The sequence below is a fragment of the Rhinoderma darwinii genome, chromosome 1, assembly GCF_050947455.1.
Source record: "Rhinoderma darwinii isolate aRhiDar2 chromosome 1, aRhiDar2.hap1, whole genome shotgun sequence".
In the NCBI taxonomy this organism is placed as follows: domain Eukaryota; kingdom Metazoa; phylum Chordata; class Amphibia; order Anura; family Rhinodermatidae; genus Rhinoderma; species Rhinoderma darwinii.
Genome location: NC_134687.1, coordinates 563449139 through 563472182, shown reverse-complemented (window position 1 = coordinate 563472182; position 23044 = coordinate 563449139). Strand labels below are relative to the sequence as shown.

At 39.1% G+C, this 23044-nt stretch overlaps 1 protein-coding gene across 4 annotated transcripts in view; it reads left to right on the top strand.

Moving 5' to 3' along the window:
* Positions 1-23044, top strand: part of HOMER1 (homer scaffold protein 1) — a 122525-nt gene that overhangs the window by 838 nt on the left and 98643 nt on the right. For 2 of the 4 annotated variants that reach the window (XM_075838770.1, XM_075838756.1), the window contains exons 2-3: positions 1512-2073; positions 20844-21000. In XM_075838770.1, coding sequence (XP_075694885.1) covers positions 2069-2073; positions 20844-21000 — 162 coding nt within the window. In that variant the 5' untranslated portion in view covers positions 1512-2068. Of the gene's footprint in view, positions 1-333; positions 593-1511; positions 2074-20820; positions 21001-23044 lie in introns of those variants that run through there. The other 2 variants (XM_075838762.1, XM_075838750.1) reach the window with 2 other exon arrangements.

Sequence of the window (23044 nt, the reverse complement as noted above, 5' to 3'; positions counted from 1 at the left end):
TGTGGTGGTATACTCAGTGCAGGAAAGGATGATAATGTGCTGGGGTGCAATGCTCTGGCGACGACTTGTGCATGTAACCCTTTCTAGCCCAGCTGGCATGGAATCAAGTGCAAGGGCAAAGGAAGGTGGAAGTCAGGCTGAGTGACCAATGCCAGCAATAGCAGCCCCTTGGCTCGTCTGGAGAATACAGCACAATAGCATGGCTGTGGATTAGCGGTGCCAGGCCTGTATCAGCTGCTGAGGGCGGCGCTGTCCTTGCGATCTGGGGTTATTATATCTTCTGTCTCCGCCCCACGTCCCCGTTACCATCCTGTCACTGTATGTGTGTTACAGAGACATTCTCGGTGCCACCAGCTGAAGGATGGCTGCTTGCAGTGCCCTGCTGATGGCCGCACACAAGCTGCTCCCTCTGCTGCCAGCGATCGCCCACTGCTGCTGCTGCTGTCCATGGTGCTGAAGGCGCCGCCTGTGTGAGCCCTGCTCTGGATGATAAGCGTGCGGAGCGTTGCAGCCCCTGCAATGTCACATTCTGTCATCCCCGACCCTCCAGCGCTGCTACTCGGCTAGGATCCAGCACCTCGGGCCCAAACAGGTATATACCCAGCACACTGGACCTCTCTTCATCCCAGCTTTCCCTAAACTTCAATCTATCCTTTAAATATTGGCTTTATTTTAAGCACTGACCCCCAATAATATCTGTGGCTTATTTTTTTCTTCCATGCAGTCATTTAATGCACTAGTTATATCACTTAATGTTACAACGTGGATTTGCAGTAGTATCATAAACCCTTCAGCTCTACTTGGAATGAGCACCATGGTCCCTAGTCAGGTATATATATACCCCAGCACAGCAGAGCCTTCTCATGCTAACCTGGCACTAGATGTCATCTGGCTCTTTTGCTTAATCGTCTACTGCTTCTACATCACCATCCTCTGAGAATATTCATTATTTAAATATAATCCACATTGAAATAGTTTTACTTAATGTTACATAATATAATCTTCATGAATGTACAGAATAGACCCTTCCTGCTGCCACTTGTCCTGGAACCAATTTCCTAAGAATATTTACTTATTTTCAGAAGTCATTCAGAACGCACATTAATTAATATGATTATAATATTACATTTTCTATGCTTCATGAATATACAGCAGCATAACTGACTCCCCAAACAGGTATATTCCACGAACACTAGAAGTTTCCAGTAACAATCTGTCTCATGTATTGGTTGGATATTTACAAATTTTTAATCTTTTATTTTTTAAAAGTGGTCACACAATATAATCTACAAGTTATTTAACTTAATCTATCTATCTATCTATCTATCTATCTATCTATCTATCTATCTATCTATCTATCTATCTATCTATCTATCTATCTATCCTATATCTATCTATCCTATATCTATCTATCTATCCTATATCTATCTATCTATCTATCCATCCATCCAATCTATCTTACTGTTATCACATTGCTTTGCCTCCTGATACTTCTTCATTGTGCTATATAGTACTGGATCCATCCTACAGAGAAGTCCCAAGAGGAAGAAGAGGCTTGGTTCTAGCAGAGGAAGGAAACTTGGGAGGTCTGCAGTTATTGGTCACACTGGTGCATACTGTATATATGTCTGTGTGTGTGGGAAGAGGAGCGTGGGAAGCGGATCTTTGTCAAGAAGGACATGATTGGAATAAGCATTGGGCTGGCTTCCTAGTGTTGCCTGAAACGACAAGACTCTGGGAGAAGAAGGCACATGAATGCGCGCTCATTTTGTTGGATATACTTTTTTTAATATACACTTGTTATTTTTTACTACAGTAAGTTATATAAGAAAAAAAAACTTCTCGCTCCTTTCATTTGGTTTCTCCTTCAGTTTTGGAATTATCCTTGGATTTAAAAGCCAGACACTTCATGTATCCATGTTACTCTGATGAGTGACACAAGTTAGAAGAGGTTGACCGTATATGAGATAAAATCTGATTAAAGAAACTTGGAGCAGTGCTAATGGTACAAGAAGAAACAATATAACAGTTCTTTACATCACTTCAGTGCAAATCTTATCTGGGCAAAATGGGGTAAGCGTGTTTTTCTATTGCATGACTTTAATTGATGACCTTGACTTGAGTATTCAGTCTAGACATTGATATGATTCATTGCCCAGACTACTTTGTGAGATTCTATTTGAGAGATGTTTATTTCCTTGTGCAATGTTTACTGGTCTAAGCAACTTAAATGCTCCATAAATCAGGGCATAGAATATTTATGTGACACTAAGGCATAGTTAATGGTAGTAAACTGATATAATATATTAGATTTATTGTCTTCCAGAACATACATATAACATTTAAGAATCATTGATGTCTCTGTCTATTTTTATAATATGATTTGCCTTATTAAAGCAGCCGGACACTTCCTGGGTTTGTAGGTTCAGAGCAGAGGGCTGTGTTAACTAATCCATTGCTTTAATTATTTGTCCAATGTTATTTTGACAAATCGCTCATATATATCACAGGTGGTTGACATGATAGCAGTCTAATGTTTGATAATAGGTGGGGGAAACCTAGTCAGATTTATACCTTATATAGAGATGAAAAACAAAAATTTTGTAGGAAAAAAAAGAGGTCATTACTTTTAAGATGGCAGCTACTCTAAAATAAATAATCTGTAGTTAAGGAGTTAAGTATGTGATGAGACGACTCCTGGGAGTCTGCCGTCCACTGCAGCCTCGCGAGTGGGACTGTTAGCGGACGAGTACAGATATTAAAGGTGCACTATACCCAATATAAAAACCATATAAAAATGCAACTTCTAATATCATTAACACCTATGTATGTAAATGTATCTGAATTGTCTCAAACTGGAGATACAAGAAAGACAAAAGTGATCATGGGGACAGATACTTTTTGGACACAGTTGGTCTCTCCCCAGCCAAAAAACAACAAACAAATATAGAAACCATATAAAAGTGCAACTTCTAATATCATTAACGCTTAGTATGTATATGTCTGTGAAGGGTCTCAAAACTGGAGATACAAGAAAGAACAATGTGATCATAGGGACAGACACTTTTTTGGACAGAGTCGGTCTCTCCCTAGCCAAAAATAGCTGCTCACAGGCAAAATTAATATCTGTGTCCCATTCTTCAATAATTGTCCCGTTGCTGACCATCTATGGCAAAAATGATCCCAAATGTTTAACCTGTATCTAACACTCTTTTTGGGGTGGCTCCAAAATATTGTAGAGAAAGGCTAAAAAGAACATTTTTCAGGAGCAGGACCAGAGGTAGGCAGAGCAGGCAGACGCCTATGGGGCCATGTAAGGGGGGTACACACAATTGATAGATTATTAGCAATGTAATAAGAGGCCTTCATGTACACCTTAAAGTAAGGAATGATTAATGGTTGTTCTGCTGTTCAAGGTGTCCTACATGACAAATATGGACCTTATTTTAGCGTATGAACAGCCTGTTCCCCCCAGCAAAGACTCTTTCATTAAGTATGGTATTGACAGGCTACAATGGTTATTTGTAAGATACTGAGCAACTCACTGCTTCATGATATTGGTCCCATGTTGTCTGACAGTTACCTGATGTCAGTGCTGGGTAGGAAACCATCTACTGTGTTTTGAGATGGTAAATAAAAGCACATGTAGAAAATATGCTTGTATAGCTTGTACAGACACTGCTATGTTATTATAACTGGGTGAGATTGTGTATGCCTGGCACAAGAGTCCTCTATATAATGTGCTTCTAGTTTATTCAGCTCATAATAGAATAATCCAAAACAATCTAAGTATGTTTAGAGCAGATTTATTACTGAAAATAGGTGATGTGGCTTCTTAACCAGGGTTGTGTTATAATACGGAGTACAACAAGAAAGAAGTTAGTTTCTCTGACTTTTGTCACATTTCCCAATCAATAAGTATTTTAACAACACTTTCTCATATGTCCTACTCTGAGGTTATAATCTTAAGGATTTTATAGAGGCACCAATAGTTAGGTCAATCTGACTGAGAAAGAGTTGGCACAAAACCAGCTAATTTTTGTTGACCAAATATTTTTTTTATAGGTATGCCTAAAGGTGTTGTCTCACAATGAGAGAGATAATAGGAAATATGGATATCATAATCCGGGTTCCCCGCTCAATACAACCTCTTATTAGCCAGAGATGAGAGCTGCTAAAAAGGAGCTGCTCCCATTTTAGGATTCGGCTAGTCTGATTCGGCTAGTCTGTGTATTAGGCTTGGTTCACACCTGCGTTGTGACATACCATTGTTCTGCTCCGTCAGAGGAGCAGAATAAGGGCATAATGGAAGCAAGAGTTCCATTGCACAAAGGACACCTCTGGCGGTCCATGGAACCCATTGACTTCAATAGGTTCCGGCGGCTTTCCGTTAGAGTGTCCGCGATTTTACCGAACACAATAGTGCAGCATGCCTGCCGAATGTTTGACAGAGGCCCCTAACGAAGCCTCCAATGCGGATGTGAATGAAGCCTTACATGGGCACCCAGGCATAAGTATGGGGCGGATTTCTAAAGTGAACCACTTTAAGTGTCAAATAAAAGTAAATCTTTACAAATATTGAACGCATATTAATTGAATGTATAATAACTATTTATTCTTATTACTAAGATACATCTAAATCATCGCTGGAATAGCCAATTGGTTCCGGAAGTCATATAATTAGTCAAAGTAAGAGCCGCCTGTGTACAGTCAAGGTGTTTCAAATGAGTGAAGTATCAAAACATCTGTATCAGTAACATCTGTATGTGCGACTACAGAGGTAGTAGTCACAAATGGTAGGGGGCCCTGTTACAGATTTTGCATTGGGGCTTAGGAGCAAGTTACGACTCTGGTCTGTATTTGGAATGTCCGACTGTGGACGAATCAGTTTCATAGGAAAAATTACACCCGGGAAAGAAAGCAATCAACTCTGAAAAGTACAAATCAGGGGATGGATACATGTAATTTGGCAAGTCGCTGATCATAGCCCCAGTACAGTTAAGTCACTTAAAAGTAGATAGGATGCGGCACAGCTGTAGTTAGCCTAGAGCAGGCTGTCTTCAAAAACTGGGGAGATTATCACAGCACCAGAGAAAAAGATAATAAAAATACCAGGTGAAGGCCTCAGTGAGACGAGCCAAAGTCCCTTGGGTTAGATCCACATACAAGAAACGGGGCATCACATCCAGGAAAAAAGGTGAATTTATTCACCCACCTATGCAACGTTTCAGTCCAACTGGACCTTGGACTGAAATGTTGAAAGGTCTAGTTGGACTGAAACGTTGCATTGGTAAGTGAATAAATTCCCTTTTTCTGCTGGATGTGTTGACTTGTTTCTTGTATGTGGATCTGTCCTCAAAAACTGTGACCATACAAGGAGGACACTAGAGAGGGAGACCACCCAGAAATTTCTGACTACTATCAACACTTTTCTAGTTTTTCAAGCCCAACAGTTGTACAGTACATACAACTTCTGTGTGCTATTCGAGTCATGACTTTATGGCAGAAGAGAACCAAAGAGAAATATATTAGTGATTTTAAGAGAAATTGAATGGTCACTAACTTTGCATAAACCAATATTACAAGCGAATATAAGAAACTTTGTAATATATCTTATTTGAGAAAAATGCCTCTTTCTCCGCCTTTTAGGAAGGATCTTCCCCCTACCTTTTTACTATACACTCACACTGAATTTACTACTTCTTCCGTCTCCTCAAAATGAGTCGGACTATCTGCTCATTGGAGGATCCGGTTACAGCTGCCCATAAAAGTCTATGAGAGAGGAGGGAGGAGCAGAAACACAGGGAGGGAGAGACAGAGAGACACACAGATGCTGCTGCAGCTTCTAGTAAGTGTTATGTCTCATCCCAGTGCTGGATTCACAGCTACATTGCTCAGTACTGCTGTGTGATGTCCTCCATATTTCTGCTGTTTCTGAGGTTGTGCTACATTGACATAGAGGAGCAGGATGTTCTTTACCCTATGTGTGCAATGTATGGCAGACATGATAGCAGTTAGGTTCCACTCACTAACTCAGGAGAAAAACTAAGAATTAGAGATAGAACCTACAGAGGGGAAAACTGCTAAGAAATGCAGAAGACAAGTCATATAATGGCCATAATTCGTATTATTCTTCATGTACACACACATGACAGCTTATTCTGAAAAGTCACCTGAAAAGATAGGTTTTCTTTAAATTAGATATTGGACATATTTAGCCAAAAAACACGTGGAAGACAAACTGAAAAGGCTATTTTGTTTTCATGACTCCAAAATTAAACAATTTTGGGTTATCAAATAAAATGAAACAAATATTCTACATTGGACGCAGGCCAAAACCACACCATTCCCACCATAAAGCTTGGCAGCATCATAGTATGGCGTGCAGAATGTAGCACAGGTGTTAGAAGTCTTGTGTAGGTAGTAGGTAAAATAAATGCAGCAAAATTAAGGAAATTCTAGAGGAAAACTTTGCGAGAAAATTTATTCTTCAGACTACATACCCCAATATGAAGCTAAAGATATACAAAGATGTCTTAAAAACAAAGTGGATATCCCAGAGTTCAGACCTTAATTCAAGGAAAGTTTGTGGCTGGACTTAAAAATAGCTACTACCTCACAGTCTAAATGTAACTTAACAGAGATGGAACAGTTTTGCAAAGAAGCATTTGAAAAGATTTAGTATCCACATGTGTAAAAAGCTGATAGAAACCAATTCATACAGACTCAATTGCTAGCAATAGTCTCTTGAATAAATACTGACTTTAAAGGGGTAAATTATCATACATAAAATTATTGAACACAAAATAATGGAATCAGTGTTTCCAGTCCTAATAAAATTTCAATGTGATTTAATGCTGTAACAGAATAAAACATGATTTAATGGGATATAAGCATGGCGTTTAATACTTTTTATAAGCGCTATAAAAATGTTTGATATAGAAAAGTTCTATTAGAATAATAATAGGTTGCATTGCTTATCTTGTAATGATCTTGAATTACAGACTGTACTGTAGTCCAATGTTGCATTAACAGTTCTGCTGGTTGGCATTTGAAACGGTCAACAGTCTTGCTAACAAACAAACCCTTGAAGAGGTCATTTGGTTTAGGAAACCCATCCTTAAATACCATATTAGGGAATTTTGAGTTAATAGACAGGGGGTCCCATGTTAATGACTTCTTTCAATTAGCTAGAACTGAGAAAAGCTGCAAAGATCGACTATTGCTCTGGAGGACCCGGCATGTCCCTGCATTACAGCCAGTTGATTTCAGTAAAAAAAATGTGTAAAGCTTCATTCCCACTTTGGTAGTGTTGCTGGAGAATTGAACATTTAGTGCAAGAATACCTTACAGTTTAAAGCTAGTCATTGGAGGTTTGAGCAGCGGAACACCCAGTGATCAGTGTCACGAAGAGTCTGTGGACCCACTGGGCCATACCGCCTTGGCGGTAAGGCAGCTGGTCAACGGGGAGCAGTTGAAAGTCTATAGTTTGTATATGTACCTATGGCAGCTCACACAGCAGCAGGGCAGGCTCGGCTTGGACTAGGCAGCAGGTAGACGTCAGGCGAGGTGAAGCGGGTCAGACGTGGATCCCTACAGGATCCGGCTGAGGCTCGTGGCTGCCGCTGTCAGGGGGGGAACGGAGCTGACAGCCCGCAGCCACGGACATTACAATCAGCTTATTGTCACTAACATAAATTCTTACAAAACGGCATTAACCAAAGCGGACAACCCTTTTAACAGCGTAGCTGAGCTCTTACAATGCAGGGGTTAGTATTTCCTACATCCAGTTACTGTACAGAGACTGGCGCAAAGATTACACTTCCCAGAATGCAAATCTCCACAGCACATGCTGTGTGGACATTGAGCCAGAAAGGAATGCTGGGAGATTTTAGCTCTAAACCCTGCAGAATTGAGAATGCAGCTCTGGAATATAATGCAGGCTGTAACTCAGGATCGGCACAAGATAAGTAATGCAATTTATTTCCAAAGTTACTCAACTTCTTATGAACAATTCTAAATGTAACTGTAAAATGAAGTTCAGAGTGGACATATGCTTTATGTTCCTAAGTTGTACTCTAGTGTGACATCTTCTGATATTCTTTTCATTTATCTTGGTCTAACACATGCTGGATTTCTAAAGGTAACAACAATTACATTACATTACCTATAGAGGTTGTCAACCATCTTTCAACAGACCGTGAATAACAAGTACATGTGCATTACAATGCAAGTTCACATCTGAATTGTGGTCTACTGAAAGCTGGATGACCACCTGGTTTTCTGTTAGAAAAAGACAACTAGTTCACACAAGAAAAAAACTGATTACTTAAACATAGATTTCTAGACCCATACTCTCTAAAGACAAATGTTACAATAGCAAAATATTCAACTTATTGTGGTCAAATCTTAGATTTTTGGCCACAAATTTTTGTTACAAATAGCTTAAAGAGGCTCTGTCATCAGTTTACAACTTCCTTATCTCTTTCCTAATCTAATAGGCGCTTTGATTCTGATATCTACTGTGTTTAAAAAAAAAAAAAAGTTATAGCCGTGCCAGGACGATTACCAGCTGCTGCTGAGGAGGATAATCGTCCTGGCATGGCTGGAGGCGATGTCTGGTCTGTCTTCCGTTACTCCGGTGAAGGACCTGCAGGAGTAAGTGATGTCATAGCGTGATCTTGCGATTCTAGCGGAGGTCACGCTGGGCTGTGAATGAAGCTGGGCTGGACTGAAGAGAAGTGTATGACGCTGATTGGTCAGCGTCATACACTTTTCTATACAGTGCCCACATGGTAAAACGAAAAAAACAACTGGTCATTAAGAAAAAATTAGCATAAATCTAAAAATGTTCATAACTATGTAAATAATAAATGTTTTTAAAAATAAATAAAAAAACACGTTATCAGCATCAAAGTGTCTATTAGATTAGGTAGGAGATAGGGAAGTTATAAACTAGTGACAGAGCCTTTTTAAGTTTAGTTGTTGGGTCCCGAGAGCTCTGAAGGACTCCCCTCTACAGACGGATCACATTGTTAGCAAACGAGGGGGTGGGCAATTGGACCAAGAGTCATGAAAACAGTGCGGACTGGGAAACAAACAGGCCATTCTGTCAGGGTTGGCAAAATATGCCACCGTTAAGGGTCTTTTTCAATGCCTCTGCCTATGAGTAAAGAAATAGAAATGTTATTGTAACTTTGCCTTCTCAGGGCGTTTAGTGTCCATGGATTGGAAATTCTAACTTTTGTGATGTACTCATCAGTATTAGCATTACTGACAATATACATATGTATTTCTTCATACAGAATCTTCTCCACTGTCCCTGTTTTTCCTATGCATTTACATTTCTATTGTTAGATTTTCAAGAGAAATATGCCTAGCCTATAGAAATCCATGTTTCTATTGTTAGCACACACATCTCAAATTCACTTGCACCATGATTCAGTGACGCTGTGTTGTATAGCACAAATCTAAATGTCTATCTCCAGGACCCAATGGCAGTTAAATGGAGTAAAACTAGGCAAGCGCATATTAGCTGTCCCTTTTTATGTAAAACTTTTGCAATGTTCTCTGCCAAAGCCTTTCCCACTGAGGTGAAGAATGGAAAGTCACAGCTTTAAACCAGAGTGTGCCCACAGTCTGCTTATACTCTGTGTTTTTGTTATTTCCTTTTTCCTTGAGGCTGCAAGTGAGATTGTGTGGCACTGTGAATGGCACTCTAGGAAGACAGTTTTGCAAAACAAAGCTGCCCATTGCCATGCCACCTGCTTGAATTATATAGCAAGAAGAAGAAATGTTATATTCGGTGGGGTAAATTTGCATCTGCCTGCACATACCTTTATGCCTCCTACTATCAAAGTGGTGTCCTGGTGCCCAAATGGGTTACTATCTGTTTTGTAGAAGATGATTATGTATGAATGAGTATACAGATTACCATACCCACTTAAACTCCTTTATGACTCCGGAAAATGTCTACACATAAATGCATTGGCATTTGTGCCTCTCGTACACTTTGCTTTAATTGTTGCTTCTACTATTATTGTGCTACTTTTGGCTATTTTTAGTCACCTATTGATTTTTCCTATGTATGGAAAGTAAAAATGGTTCAGTTATTCACAAGACTGACTAGAGGATCATTTGTAGCCATTGGTCTAATTATGTCGTAGTCATTCTGGTGGTATGTTTACTATACTATTTATTTCTTCAGTTAACCCCTTCCCCCTGCTTGCATTCTGGGCCCTAATGACCAAGCAATTTTTGAAGTTTTTCCAACCTGAAATTCGAAGAGCTCTAACTTTTTTTATTTTTGTGTCGACAGCTGTATAAGGTCTTGTTTTTTGCGGGACAAGTTGTATTTTTTAATAGCACCATTTTGGGGTACATATTATTTATTTATTAACTTTTATTAACTTTTTTTTGGGGGGGGAATAGAAAAAAACCTGAAATTTCGCCACTCTTTTTTTGCGTCCTAAATCTATGCCGTTTACCGTGTGGTATAAATAACACAATAACTTTATTCAGCGGGTTGTTACGATTGCAACGATACCAAATTTGTATAGATTTTGTATGTTTTACTACTTTTACACAGTAAAAACACTTTTTTTTTCAAAATTATTTGTGTAGCCATAACTATTTTATTGTTCCGCCGATGCATTTGTATGAGGGCTTTTTTTTGCGGGAAGACTTGTAGTTTTTAATTGCTATCATTTTGGAGTAGATGCGACTTTTTGATCACTTTTTATCACATTTTGTTTATGTCAGGATTCACAGAAAACAGCAATTTTTCCATCGTTTTTTATTTTATTTTTTACGGCGTTCACCGTGCAGGTTAAATAATGTAATAGATTTATAGTCTGAGTCGTTACGGATGCGGTGATACCAAATATGTGTAACTTTTTTGCTTTAATTCTGTTTTTTTTTTAATAGTAAAGCATTTTGTAAGGGGAAAAAGTGGGTTTTTCATAAAATTTTTTTACTAACTTTATTAAACTTTTTTTTTACTTTTTTACTAGTCCCACTAGGGGACTTTAATATGCGATCATCCGATCGCTTTTATAATACACTGCAATACTTCTGTATTGCAGTGTATTACTGCCTGTCTGTTTAAAACGGACAGGCATCTGCTAGGACATGCCAGAGGCATGATCTAACAGGCATTTACTACAGGCAGACCTGGGGGCCTTTATTAGGCCCCCGGCAGCCATCGGAGACACAGACCCTCGGTGATCTCATCACCGGGTGTCGGTGGGATGAGAGGGAGCGCCCTCCCTCTCTCCAAAACCACTCAGATGCGGCGCACGCTATTGAGCGCCGCATGTTAGGGGTTAAACGGGTGAGATCGATACTGATATTGATCTCACCTGTTAGAGCAGGGATGCCCCCAGCCCTCAGCTACCTCTGGCAGCTGAGGCTCCCTGCTCTGTTTACTTATTCTCATGCAGTGCCATAAAAAGGCTATTGCATCAGAATAAAGCCCATTAGTGGCCGCCGTGAAAAGGCGTATTGGCGGTCATTAATGGGTTAATTCCAATATGTTGTCATCAAACAAGAAAGTTGTTCAAGTCTACCGAATAAAGAAATGAACTGCAACATAAAGATAGTGACTTTTACAAATTGAAATGTTCTACAAGTAATAAAGTTGCAAACTATTGCAATATCAAATGTCTAAATAAATGCCTCAAAGAGGGCGATAAGAAAAAATGTAACATTTTATTTTTACAAAAATTGGTGGGTCCATTTAATCAGTAGACACTTGAGACATGGGAAAAATACAGAAAAAAGGGTTAATACAAGAGGTGGAAAAACCAAGGAATGGAATACAGGTTAGAGATACAGCTCAAATGTGAGGGCCTTAAGTGTAAGTATTTTAGAAACTATTGGTACTACCCAAGTTTTATTAGGGATGTCAATTAGACATGATGGTCCGAGCTGTCATTGAGGGCCTTAATGTATTGAAGGGTACAGGTAAAAGTCAACACCGGAACAAACTATCTGGAATATTAGAGTATCATTAATAGCAAAAAATATATGTTACTACCAGCATAACACTGACCAATTTAAGTCCATTCTGCCAGCGGACACTCACTAAACTGACAGAGTCTTGCACACCATAGAGGGACTCCTAGAAGGAATACTCATGTTCCCTAAGCAAGGCTTAGTCTAGAAGATCATATTCTTGTGGTAAGGTGATGGTTTATCCCTCAGTGTTAGTTTATAGTGAAGATGAGAAACCTGCTGAGGGGTCTCTTGCTAAGTTGCTGAATACGCCACTTTTTTTTTTCATGCATTGATTCTTGCAAACTATATTTTGCATATCGAATCAATTAGAGGCAAGAAAAAATGTACATATGATTTTATTGGCAGTAGCAGGTATGAACCTTGGCAAACACAAGTCAAAATTCAAGGATACAGACGACTGATTCAGGGCAGCCTCCAAACCTTGAGATTGAATTGCCAGCATCAGTATGTCATTTTTTGTTTGGAACAGTACAAAAATGGACAATAAATATTTGAAAAATGTGGCAATAAGTGAATTTTGGGAAATACTGTTGACGTGATCATCACAGTGGTCAGTTGATCTGGCAAAAATCTAAAAGGTGATTCCTGTATTCTGCCATCAATGAAAAAGCTAGGAGTATTAGCGTTTAATATTTTAGAGCCTTAATGTATAGTATTTGTACATTTGAAGATTTTCTTAACATCATTGGTCTCTGATCAGAATCTACCTGGCAGACTATTGGTGGGGTAGAAGTGTCACTTTCTTCTCCCATTCTAGCAGCTGTGGCCTAACTACCAAATCCCTTTGTGTTTAAGATCTCCCACTGAATTCCATACAATAATACTGGTGGTTCTCATAACTCTTCCCAAAATGATACCGTTTTTCTCAGCTATTTTGAAATTTCTTTTGACAGAAAACTTCCGTGGAGCAGACTATTCGTACTTTTCTCCCATTGTAAGGGTATGTTTACACGCTTAACCAAAAAGGTCTGAAAATACGGAGCTGTTTTCAAAGGAAAACAACTCCTGATTTCCAGACGTTCTTTATAGCAACTCGCGTTTTTTGCAGCGTTTTTTTACGGCCGTTTTTGGAGCTGTTTTTCTATAGAGTCAATGAAAAACGGCTCCAAAAACGTCTCAAGAAATGACTTCTTTTACGCGGACGTTTTTCAAAATCTGCTTCCGATTTTCCGGCCGTTTTTAGCCGTTTACGGCCTGAAGAACGGCCAAACATAAGTCGTGTGAACATACCCTAAAGGTCAAAATGTAGTGTGGTTTAAGGATGCGGCAGATTGACCTCAAATTAGATCAGTTTACATTATTGCAATACTAATGGCAATAATTTAATAAAAGTTATGTGTTTACTGAAGTTTGTTTTATGCCTAATGCGACATTTTGTTACAAATCCAGTCAGAATCCATACTTTATGACAAATATGGAATGATTTGCAACATCTCGGGAGTGGGGCAAATACATATTCAGCCGTGCAGAAGCAAAAAGTTTTGGGCATGAACCAACATAATTGACCATAGGACAATGTGTCAGAGGAACATCTGGTCAGCTAAAATTGCAAATGGTCATAGCACAGTTCTTTTAGGTCTACTTTTTCAAGTAAAGCATTGTGTGACCAGTACTGCTCAGTAGATTCACTTTTGATGTTCCAATTGGACATAACAAACTTAGTCACTAGTGTTAAGCGTTTTTCTGCCCCATTAAATTGACTCATCATTTGGATTAGTCTGTTGTATTCTTTACCTGCAGGTCAATGGGCTGAACTTATATTCTGTATAATACAACTAATATCAGTTCAGTAGAAGTTATAGTAATGATCGCTGAGGCCGTCTAGTAATTTAACAAACTCTGAAATCCACATAGATGTTTGAAAAGATTATACAAGTATTATCGTCAAGAGTATCTGCACTTTCAAAAAACTTTTGATATGTCATAGAGACAAATCTGAAGTTTCGATATGTGGGGGTCTGGTTGATGGGAAGCCCACTGTCGCTAAAACGGCATCTTGAGCTGTAATTGTAATTGGTGCTCCTCGTTAGGCTAAAGACGACTCACATAGAAGGTCTATGAGTCCGTCTTCTGCCTGACAATGAGTGCTGATCACAGGATGCTGAGCGCTTCTGTCCCTTCCTTACAACAATAGTGAGGGTCTCAGCACCCGGACACCCACCAATCAAAACTTCTGATACTGTATGTCTCATTGACATATCAAAAGTTTTTGTAGAGTGCAGATAGTCTCCCTGTACACTATCACAATATTTTTTACGTCACAGCACTGAATTACTATGTGACCAGTTTGAATTCTTTCAATAGGGACAAACTTTAAAAATCCATTGCTGTTTGTATAACCCGTTGCCTGTTAATATCTTATGAGAACTATCCACAGCAACCAGGCAACCGAGCTACAAGGCATAAAATTTTCTGACAGATCATAAGGACATTTTAGAAGATTCCTCAAAGAAAGGGGACATGGCATTTTGTAGGGCACCCTGCCCACTTCAAAGCCATTTAAACGTTTCAGTGGCTAGAAATCATTGATACAGTCTTGTAGATAGAACACAAATGTATAAACACTCTTTTGGGTATATTAGAAGACCATTTTAGATGAATTTCCCGCTTAAAAGGGGGTTGTAGTAGAAAGGAAAACATGTCTGACTTCTTTGAGAAACAGCGCCACACTTGTCCATGGGCTGTGTCTGGTATTACATTTATTTTAATTGGGGCTGAGCTACAATACCAGACACAACCCTTGGTCACCAGTGACACCGTTTCAGAAAGAAAGCAGTTATGTGTTTTTTAATCTCATACAACCAATTTAAGAAGAAAAAGCTGTCCATGTAATGTTTAGATTTCATTTCTTCAGGGGAGAAGTAAATATATTTAAAAAAAATTGGTTATCATTAAGTAACACCATGTATAGAAAGAAAAATAGGTCATTACATGCATTTCAGACCATATGAAAAATATATAGAGACTGGAGACGTTATGTGTTATTATGTCTTTAATTGAGTCGCTTGAACATGCTGGCTTTCCAAATAATTTTTAATGCCCCCTCCCCACTTTTTTTTGCCTTGGGGACAAAGCACTCGGAAGAAAACCTTTCCACATGAGAAACTGCTCGTTTTGTATGAGTTCTCTAGCCTGTAATTGATTTCTTATAATACAGATTTTGAAAGCAGATCTGTGAATTGTCAGCAGCATGAAAATCGCCTTTGTTTTCGAGCTGCATTTTATAATGCAGAGATTAAACCACCAGTCTATCTGTATAAGCAGATAAAATATCGCTATAAGTCCTGGTAAATGGCGCACATTCCATGTGCTGATGTTTCTAACCCATTTACAATATCAGGAGCAGTACATGCTACAACTATCTGCACATTTCATTATTCTGAGATAAAACACAATCTGCTTCTCGGTCAAATGACATCCGTCACCATTTGTGTAAATCAAGGGCAGGCAAATGTTGACACCCCCGATCCCTTGTGAATATACATTTCTATGTACAGTCAGATGAGAATGGGGGTATTATAAACTTTTAGATGTATTGGCTTCCATTCATATCCTAATAATTGTACAAAGAGAGTCATTTTTTTTATATGCTAAAGAAGCAGTGTTTTAGGATTTTGCATGGGGTAGTGGTGCTATTAATAGGGCACAGTTCATGAAAACTTTACTAAATTGCTGAAGACAATCTTTTAAAGTTGCCAGAACATGTGTGCTTCCAATAATACCCACCTTTGACACCAGCCAAGTTTTAAAAGAAGCAAAACTTTCCTTTAATATTTTTTATCTACACCTGGAATTGGCACACTGGCAGCCCTCTTCACAGCAGGAATCCAAAGGCTGACAGCATGGCATAAAAAAGCCTTCTAGCCCGCCTGTAAATTGTTGGTTCACAACACCAGCTACACATGCCTAAGGATCTCCGGTGTTGTCACCAGCTTTCTCTGGGACTTGTTGCTAGGCAACTAAACATCAATAATTAGACAAAATGAGGGATGACCCTGTACATAACAGCTCACAATCAAATAGCTCATGCACACAGCAAAGCCATGTACATGGACCCTGTAAAGTCGCAAGCACATTTGTAGGTACACAGAGGAACAGTAGGGCCCCATAGCATATCTGTACAGACACAGTTTTAATCTCCAACCTTCTTTTGTAAAAAGACTAATGCAAATCAATTATTTTGGCCCATTGATACAACTGGCATACACAGACCTTACCACTCAGCTGAGTCAGGGAGATGTACAGTTTATTCCACAGGCGCTTCCCAAAGAGCTTTTCAGAGCAGGATATGAAGATCCAGAATTCAACAGTAAATTATCAATCAGATGTTTCCATTATTCTGCTTGATATATATATATGTATATATATATATATATATATATATATATATATATATATATATATAAAATGGAAGAAAAGATAGCAGCACTCCAAATCTATCTATCTATCTATCTATCTATCTATCTATCTGTATTTTAAGCAGACCAAAAAGAATAGTGAGCCAGTTCTCAAAGTCATAATTACAGTTGTATATGACATCTGGGTCGGTTCAATCAAAATTGTCAAGTAGCCCAGATATTTGAACATGGGTTTTGATAATCAAGCTGCCAGTTGAAACATTCAAAACTTTTTTTTTCAACCTAAAAAGGTACAAAATTCTGTACTGACAAATTTCTTAATATATCTTTATTGCAGTCAGAGATCCGTTTTTATGATACGAAGTTGAAGATCCCCTGCATATACAGAGTTAAAGGGAACCAGTCAGAAGGTTTGGAGCCACTGAACCCCCAGTATGTCATTATGCAGTTGGGGTTTAGTGTTCAAAACTGGCCATCTATGCAATAGTTTGTGAAATAACTGACAAGTACTGAGAGGAGTCCGTCGGCATCATGCACATGCGCATTGCGCACATGAAGCCAAGGACAGTGCACCTTGCTTCACTGCGCAGGTACTGTCCCCTGTCCCCTTCAAGTGCGATATGTGCATTTGCCTAATGCCGCTCCCGGAATGATCTCAGCAACGTGTAAGGTATTTTACTATTGCTTAAACAACTGGTCTCAACGTTGACATGTTTGGAACACTAAACCCCAGCTGCATAACGACATGCTGGTGGTTTAGTGGCTCCAAAGCTAGCTAGCTGCAGCCACCACTAGAGGGAGCTTAGGAGCTTATTGCATACTGTCTTATTACTGAGTACACTGTATAACAGTATGACACTAAAGGGAGCTCCTATGCTCCCTTTAGTGACAAATAATTGTACATGCCATTCATTGCAAGGATTTCTATGCATACAACCTATACAAATAGATTTAGAAAGTACATGAAGAGGACCAGTCATTTCATTATATGAACCAAACACAGGGCAGTGTAAGGGTATGTGCACACGTGAACTGTCTTTTACGTCTGAAAAGACAGACTGTTTTCAGGAGAAAACAGCTGCATCGTTTCAGACATAAAAGCTCCTCCTCGCATTATGCGAGGCGTCTTTGACGCTCGTAAATCTTGAGCTGTTCTTCATTGACTTCAATGAACAACGGCTCAAATGACATTTCAAAGAAGTGTCCTGCACTTCTTTGCCGAGGCAGTCATTTTACGCGTCGTCGTTTGACAGCTGTCAAACGACGATCCGTAAATGACAGGTCGTCGGCACAGTACGTCGGCAAACCCATTCAAATGAATGGGCAGATGTTTGCCGGCGTATTGTAGCCCTATTTTCAGACGTAAAACGAGGCATAATACGCCTCGTTTACGTCTGAAAATAGGTTGTGTGAACCCAGCCTAAAGATCTTCTACACAATAATGTGGATTAAAGGTAATGTACGAGCAGAAACATGTTTAAAAAAATTTGGGTGGTATTTTGTTTAATTTCTTATGTCATCTATTTCCCATCTATATAAAATAAAATTCCTGAAATCTTGGAGTTTTCACTCTGGCCACCAAGCCTCACAATAAAACTGCCACTTCCTGTTCTGCAGAGATCACTTCTCAGCAGTCATCTCATTATTATCACAGGCAGGGTTATAATGACAGCTAAAACCTCTATTATAGGCAGAAAACGCAAGATCACACCATTGACAATAGCTCATGGGAACAGTTCACCTTTCTTCCTGCACAGTGACTTCTGCACATGTCACGGAGCATGCCCACAACACTCAGCTCAAACAAGATGTCTGGCCCAACAATAACATATGGAAAATAGAATACAAAGAATATAAATCCAAAATATAAACACAGATTACAAAAAAGAATATGTTTCAGGATCTGGTTTTAATAAGAAAAAAATATATAGATGATAGCTTCCCTTTAACTCTCCTCATTTTATAAATTGGTTTATAGAGGAAGCTGGAGCCCCAATATCTTTCTTGCTGCAATTGAACATTTTTCTTGTAGGAAATCTATTCTACTCTTTTCCAGCTTATGGGCTGAAAAGAAGTAAACAATCAACCCTACTTATCATGTAATATTCCCTGGTATTGCAGTATTAATGAAGTAGCTCTCTGTACTATTCTACAAGGCTTAAAGGGGTTTTCCCATCTCAGACATTTATGGCATATCCACAGGTAATGCCATAAATGTACGACAGATGTGGGTCCCACCTCGGGGGCCCGCACCTATGTCTAGAACAAGGTCCTCAGAACCCGTCCTACCTTCTGCCCCTGTTGCTGCCCTCCAGACACTTATTGGCAAAGGGGCCGGGTTTTTTGGAAACAGTTAAGCGCGTTCTGTTATGTTCTTTCCGGAACTTCCACAGAAGTGAATGGGAGTTACAGACATAGCGTAGCAATGCCAGCTATGCTGTTTCCGTAGATCCCGAGTTCCATAAACAGTGCAGGTCTCTGTGCTACGCTGTTTCCATAACTCCTATTCACTTCTATAGGAGTTCCTGAAAGAGCATAACAAAATACATACGGCTGTTTCGGGAAAACCCAGCCACCTCATAAGTTAGTGGCTGGTGCCCAGCGGCAGAAGGTAAGATGGGGTAAGGGGGCCCAGTTCTAGAGATAGGTGTGAATCCCAGAGGTGGGACCCGCATCTATCGGACATCTATGACATATCCTGTGGATATGCCATAAATTATCCAAGATGGGAATACCTCTTTAAAGAGGTTATCTTATAAAGACAACCTTTTCAAATGGAAGCCGAGTCCGGCATCTCCAACCCCAGCGACCAGCTATTATCACCGGGGGAAGCTAGATTTGGCAGGCTACTGCAGGGAATATATAGAATTACATGGCGACCATCCAAATTAAAGAACTATTCTCCAATCTGACTAAGGGAATTGTATAATATTTATTGCAAGCTATCGTATGTTTATCGTAAAACAGCTGATATCTACTGATCGATTTGTAGGGCAACATTGGGGTTGCTGTAATTTCCAACATACCTGACTGTTGGTTTACCCTTCTTGGCTGCCATTTTCAATACAGTTACATTGTGTAGCCTTACTGCATAAATTTACATCTGATAAAAATAAACAGGCTTAATTAAAAGAGTTAATGAGGTTTCAGTGAATGCAATATTTTTCCACACACACCTTAACACATCCCTATTGTAACCACAGTATCTCTTAAATAGTGTGAACAAAGCCCATTCCAATGCATGCAGTTTATTTTCACTTTAACTCACTGTTTGCAAACTTTCCTCGTTGGTGTTTGTCATCACACATTCTCCGAGAATTTTTAGTAAGACTAGGGGCTCTTCAGTGGCATTTAAAGCAGCACATCATACTCCAGTATCTTTCATTTTATAGTATATGTGATTCATAGATCTCCATACAAAGCTGGCAGCCTATCATTTGGCAATTATGCACCACCGGACAACCCCCCCCCCCCCCCGTCCCATTTTTTTGCACATTGACCATATATAATTTATAATACTAATCACTCTGTATAATGTATGCCACTCACAATATATACTGACACCAGCGTCGGACTTGGATTTTATGGTTCCACCAGAGGAAATTATTGTAAAGGGCTCACCCTACATCTATACAGAATCTGTGTATGTTTAATTTAAATTTTATTGTAATGTTTGTTGTTATCATTGCGCACAAAATAAAAGGCACAAAAGGTCTAATTTGTTATTTGTGAATCAAATAATAAGAAATAGACCCTAATGACAAGTGATTGGCTCTACAGTCAGCTAAAAAATTAGGTGTACAAACCTGTTTGCTCATAAAAAAAATCTGTCTACAATGAAAAAGAAAATCTTGGACAGGGAGGGGGTCTGTAGCAGTATTTCTCCCTCTGTCTGTGTAGGTGTCATGCTGTAAGAGGGAAAACAGCAGGGAAACGTATCCGATTGGCTGACATCAGACCAGGATGACCGAAAATGTATAATTATAAAAAACAGATGGAAGAAAGAAAAAGACCCAAAATATGCTGGACAAACACTACATTTCTGGCTGCGCAGTCTAATACACATCTACAGCTGCCTAAGGAGGGATTTTTTTTTTTAAAATTGTAACAATAGAAACACTTTATTTTTTGTATTCCGTATCTAGTGTAACACATTTTGTAATTCATATTTCTAAAAACAATTCTGAAACGAAACTAGGTTTTACATTTCGGGTAGCATTCTTTTGATGCAGATTCCTGTACTCAGCAATCTCATGTATAATAATATTTCCATGAGTGTGATACTTTGAAGGATAGTCATCACACAATGAATGTGCAGCCATGTTTGAAGATAGGAACACCACATTTCTTCATAATAAGTTCTACTAAGTCATCCGATTGTTCGAATATCAGTCACTGAGGAATCCTATGTACTATTTTTTGTCATATATTCTTTTATCAAAACATGTCTTCTTTTTCTTTCCTTAGAGAGCAACCCATCTTTAGCACCAAAGCCCATGTCTTCCAGATTGATCCAAACACAAAGAAGAACTGGGTCCCCACCAGCAAACATGCAGTTACTGTGTCCTATTTCTACGATAGCACAAGGAATGTCTACAGGATAATTAGTCTGGATGGGTCGAAGGTAAAAAAAATAACGTTTTCCAATCTTTCTTTAATTTTCAGCAATATTGATGTTGGAACCCTTTTAGTAAAGCTCTATTCTACTGTCAATTATTAAAGACTCATAACTCTGTACATAACTATGAGCTAGCCTGTGATAATTGACTTACCCTATCATAATAAAATGTAACCAGACCACCATGGATGGCATCTAGTGTCATTGCCTGCATCACTAGCACAGGTTGATGGGTTGCGGTATGCCATGTGGTTCCTGGCATTGTTAGTGAGGGGGAGTGTTCATCCATTGATCACTCCTTTTTCCCACTGGCTGGCATCAGTAATTCCAGGTGATGTGTGTAATGTTAAAGAGGCTCTGTCACCAGATTGTCAAATCCCTATCTTCTATTGCATGTGATCGGCGCTGCAATGTAGATAACAGTAACGTTTTTTTTTATTTTTTAAAAAAGTTCATTTTAGGCCAAGTTATGAGCTATTTTATATATATATGCAAATGAGCTTTGAAATGGACAATTGGGCGTTTTTTTTTTCGTTATGTCCAACTGGGCGTGTATTGTGTTTTTAACTGGGCGTGTTTACGTGTATGACGCTGACCAGTCAGTGACCAGTCAGCATCATACACTCCTCTACATTCATTTACACAGCAGCGATGTGCAGCCGCATACACAGAGATTAACGTTAATCAAGTGTCCTGATAATGAATACACATGAAATCCAGCCTGGACGTCATGTGTATTCAGAATCCTGACACTTCTGAATCTTTTCTTTGAGATTTCCAGCAAGGGAAACAAAATCTCTTTTACCTCGTAATCTCGCGAGATTATGCATGGCTTGCGGGAATCTCACAGAAAAGATTCAGAAGTGTCAGGATTCTGAATACACATGACGTCCAGGCTGGATTTCATGTGTATTCATTATCAGGACACTCGATTAACGTTAATCTCTGTGTATGTGGCTGCACATCGCTGCTGTGTAAATCAATGGAGATGAGTGTATGACGCTGACTGGTCATTGATTGGTCAGCGTCATACACGTAAACACGCCCAGTTAAAAACACAATACACGGCCAGTTGGACATAACGAAAAAAAAACGCCCAATTGTCCATTTCAAAGCTCATTTGCATATATATATATAAAATAGCTCATAACTTGGCCAAAAATGAACGTTTAAAAAAAACAAAAACGTTACTGTTCTCTACATTGCAGCGCCGATCACATGCAATAGGAGATAGGGATTTGAGAATCTGGTGACAGAGCCTCTTTAACAAACACTTGTTGTTGATATCTGCCTTGATTCCAAAAGGTTTCTTCTGTCCTAACAAAAGGGCCCTTTCAGCAGACAAACAACAACATAAAATAAATGAAATCATTATTTAATTTATTTAATATTTATTTTAAAGTGCCATTAATTCCAGGGTGCTGTACATAGGAATTATAAAAGTGTTTTTAGTACATAACATGAGACACTAAAAACAAGTACAATAAACATGATCTTAATGAATGACAAACGTGTACAGAAGGAGAGAGGACACTGCCCGTGAGGACTTGCAATCCATGAGGGATCGATAAAAGTTTCCTTTATCTTATTGCCTCTGGATACAGGCTTGCTATAAGAAGGTAATTTAAAGCAAAGCCTAAAGACAGCCATATACAATACATAGCAGTAGGCTGAACTAGCATGGGGAGAAGGATATAAGCTGCTGCCTGAAAACCCCTGCAAGCATCTTATCCAACATGGTCGGTTCTACTTTCCATTAGTGTTGACTGCCGGGGACAGTCAGGCTGCCTTCATGCACATTGGTTCATCAGGAATGGACTATTTAATTTTATTGTCCAGTATGGCCTGTTTTACGCTACTTTTGAAAACCCGCTTTTTTGTAAGCAAAAACAAAACTTTTAAGATCCTGTTTATTATAAAATACCTTGCAATGTTAGTGATATAGACAGAAGATAGCAAGATGGTGTCTGGTTATTGCATAAGCTGTGAGGATTGGCATCAAAGAGCATGAAAAGAAGGGTCAGATGGATGAGGGGTTAGTGGAGTTAGG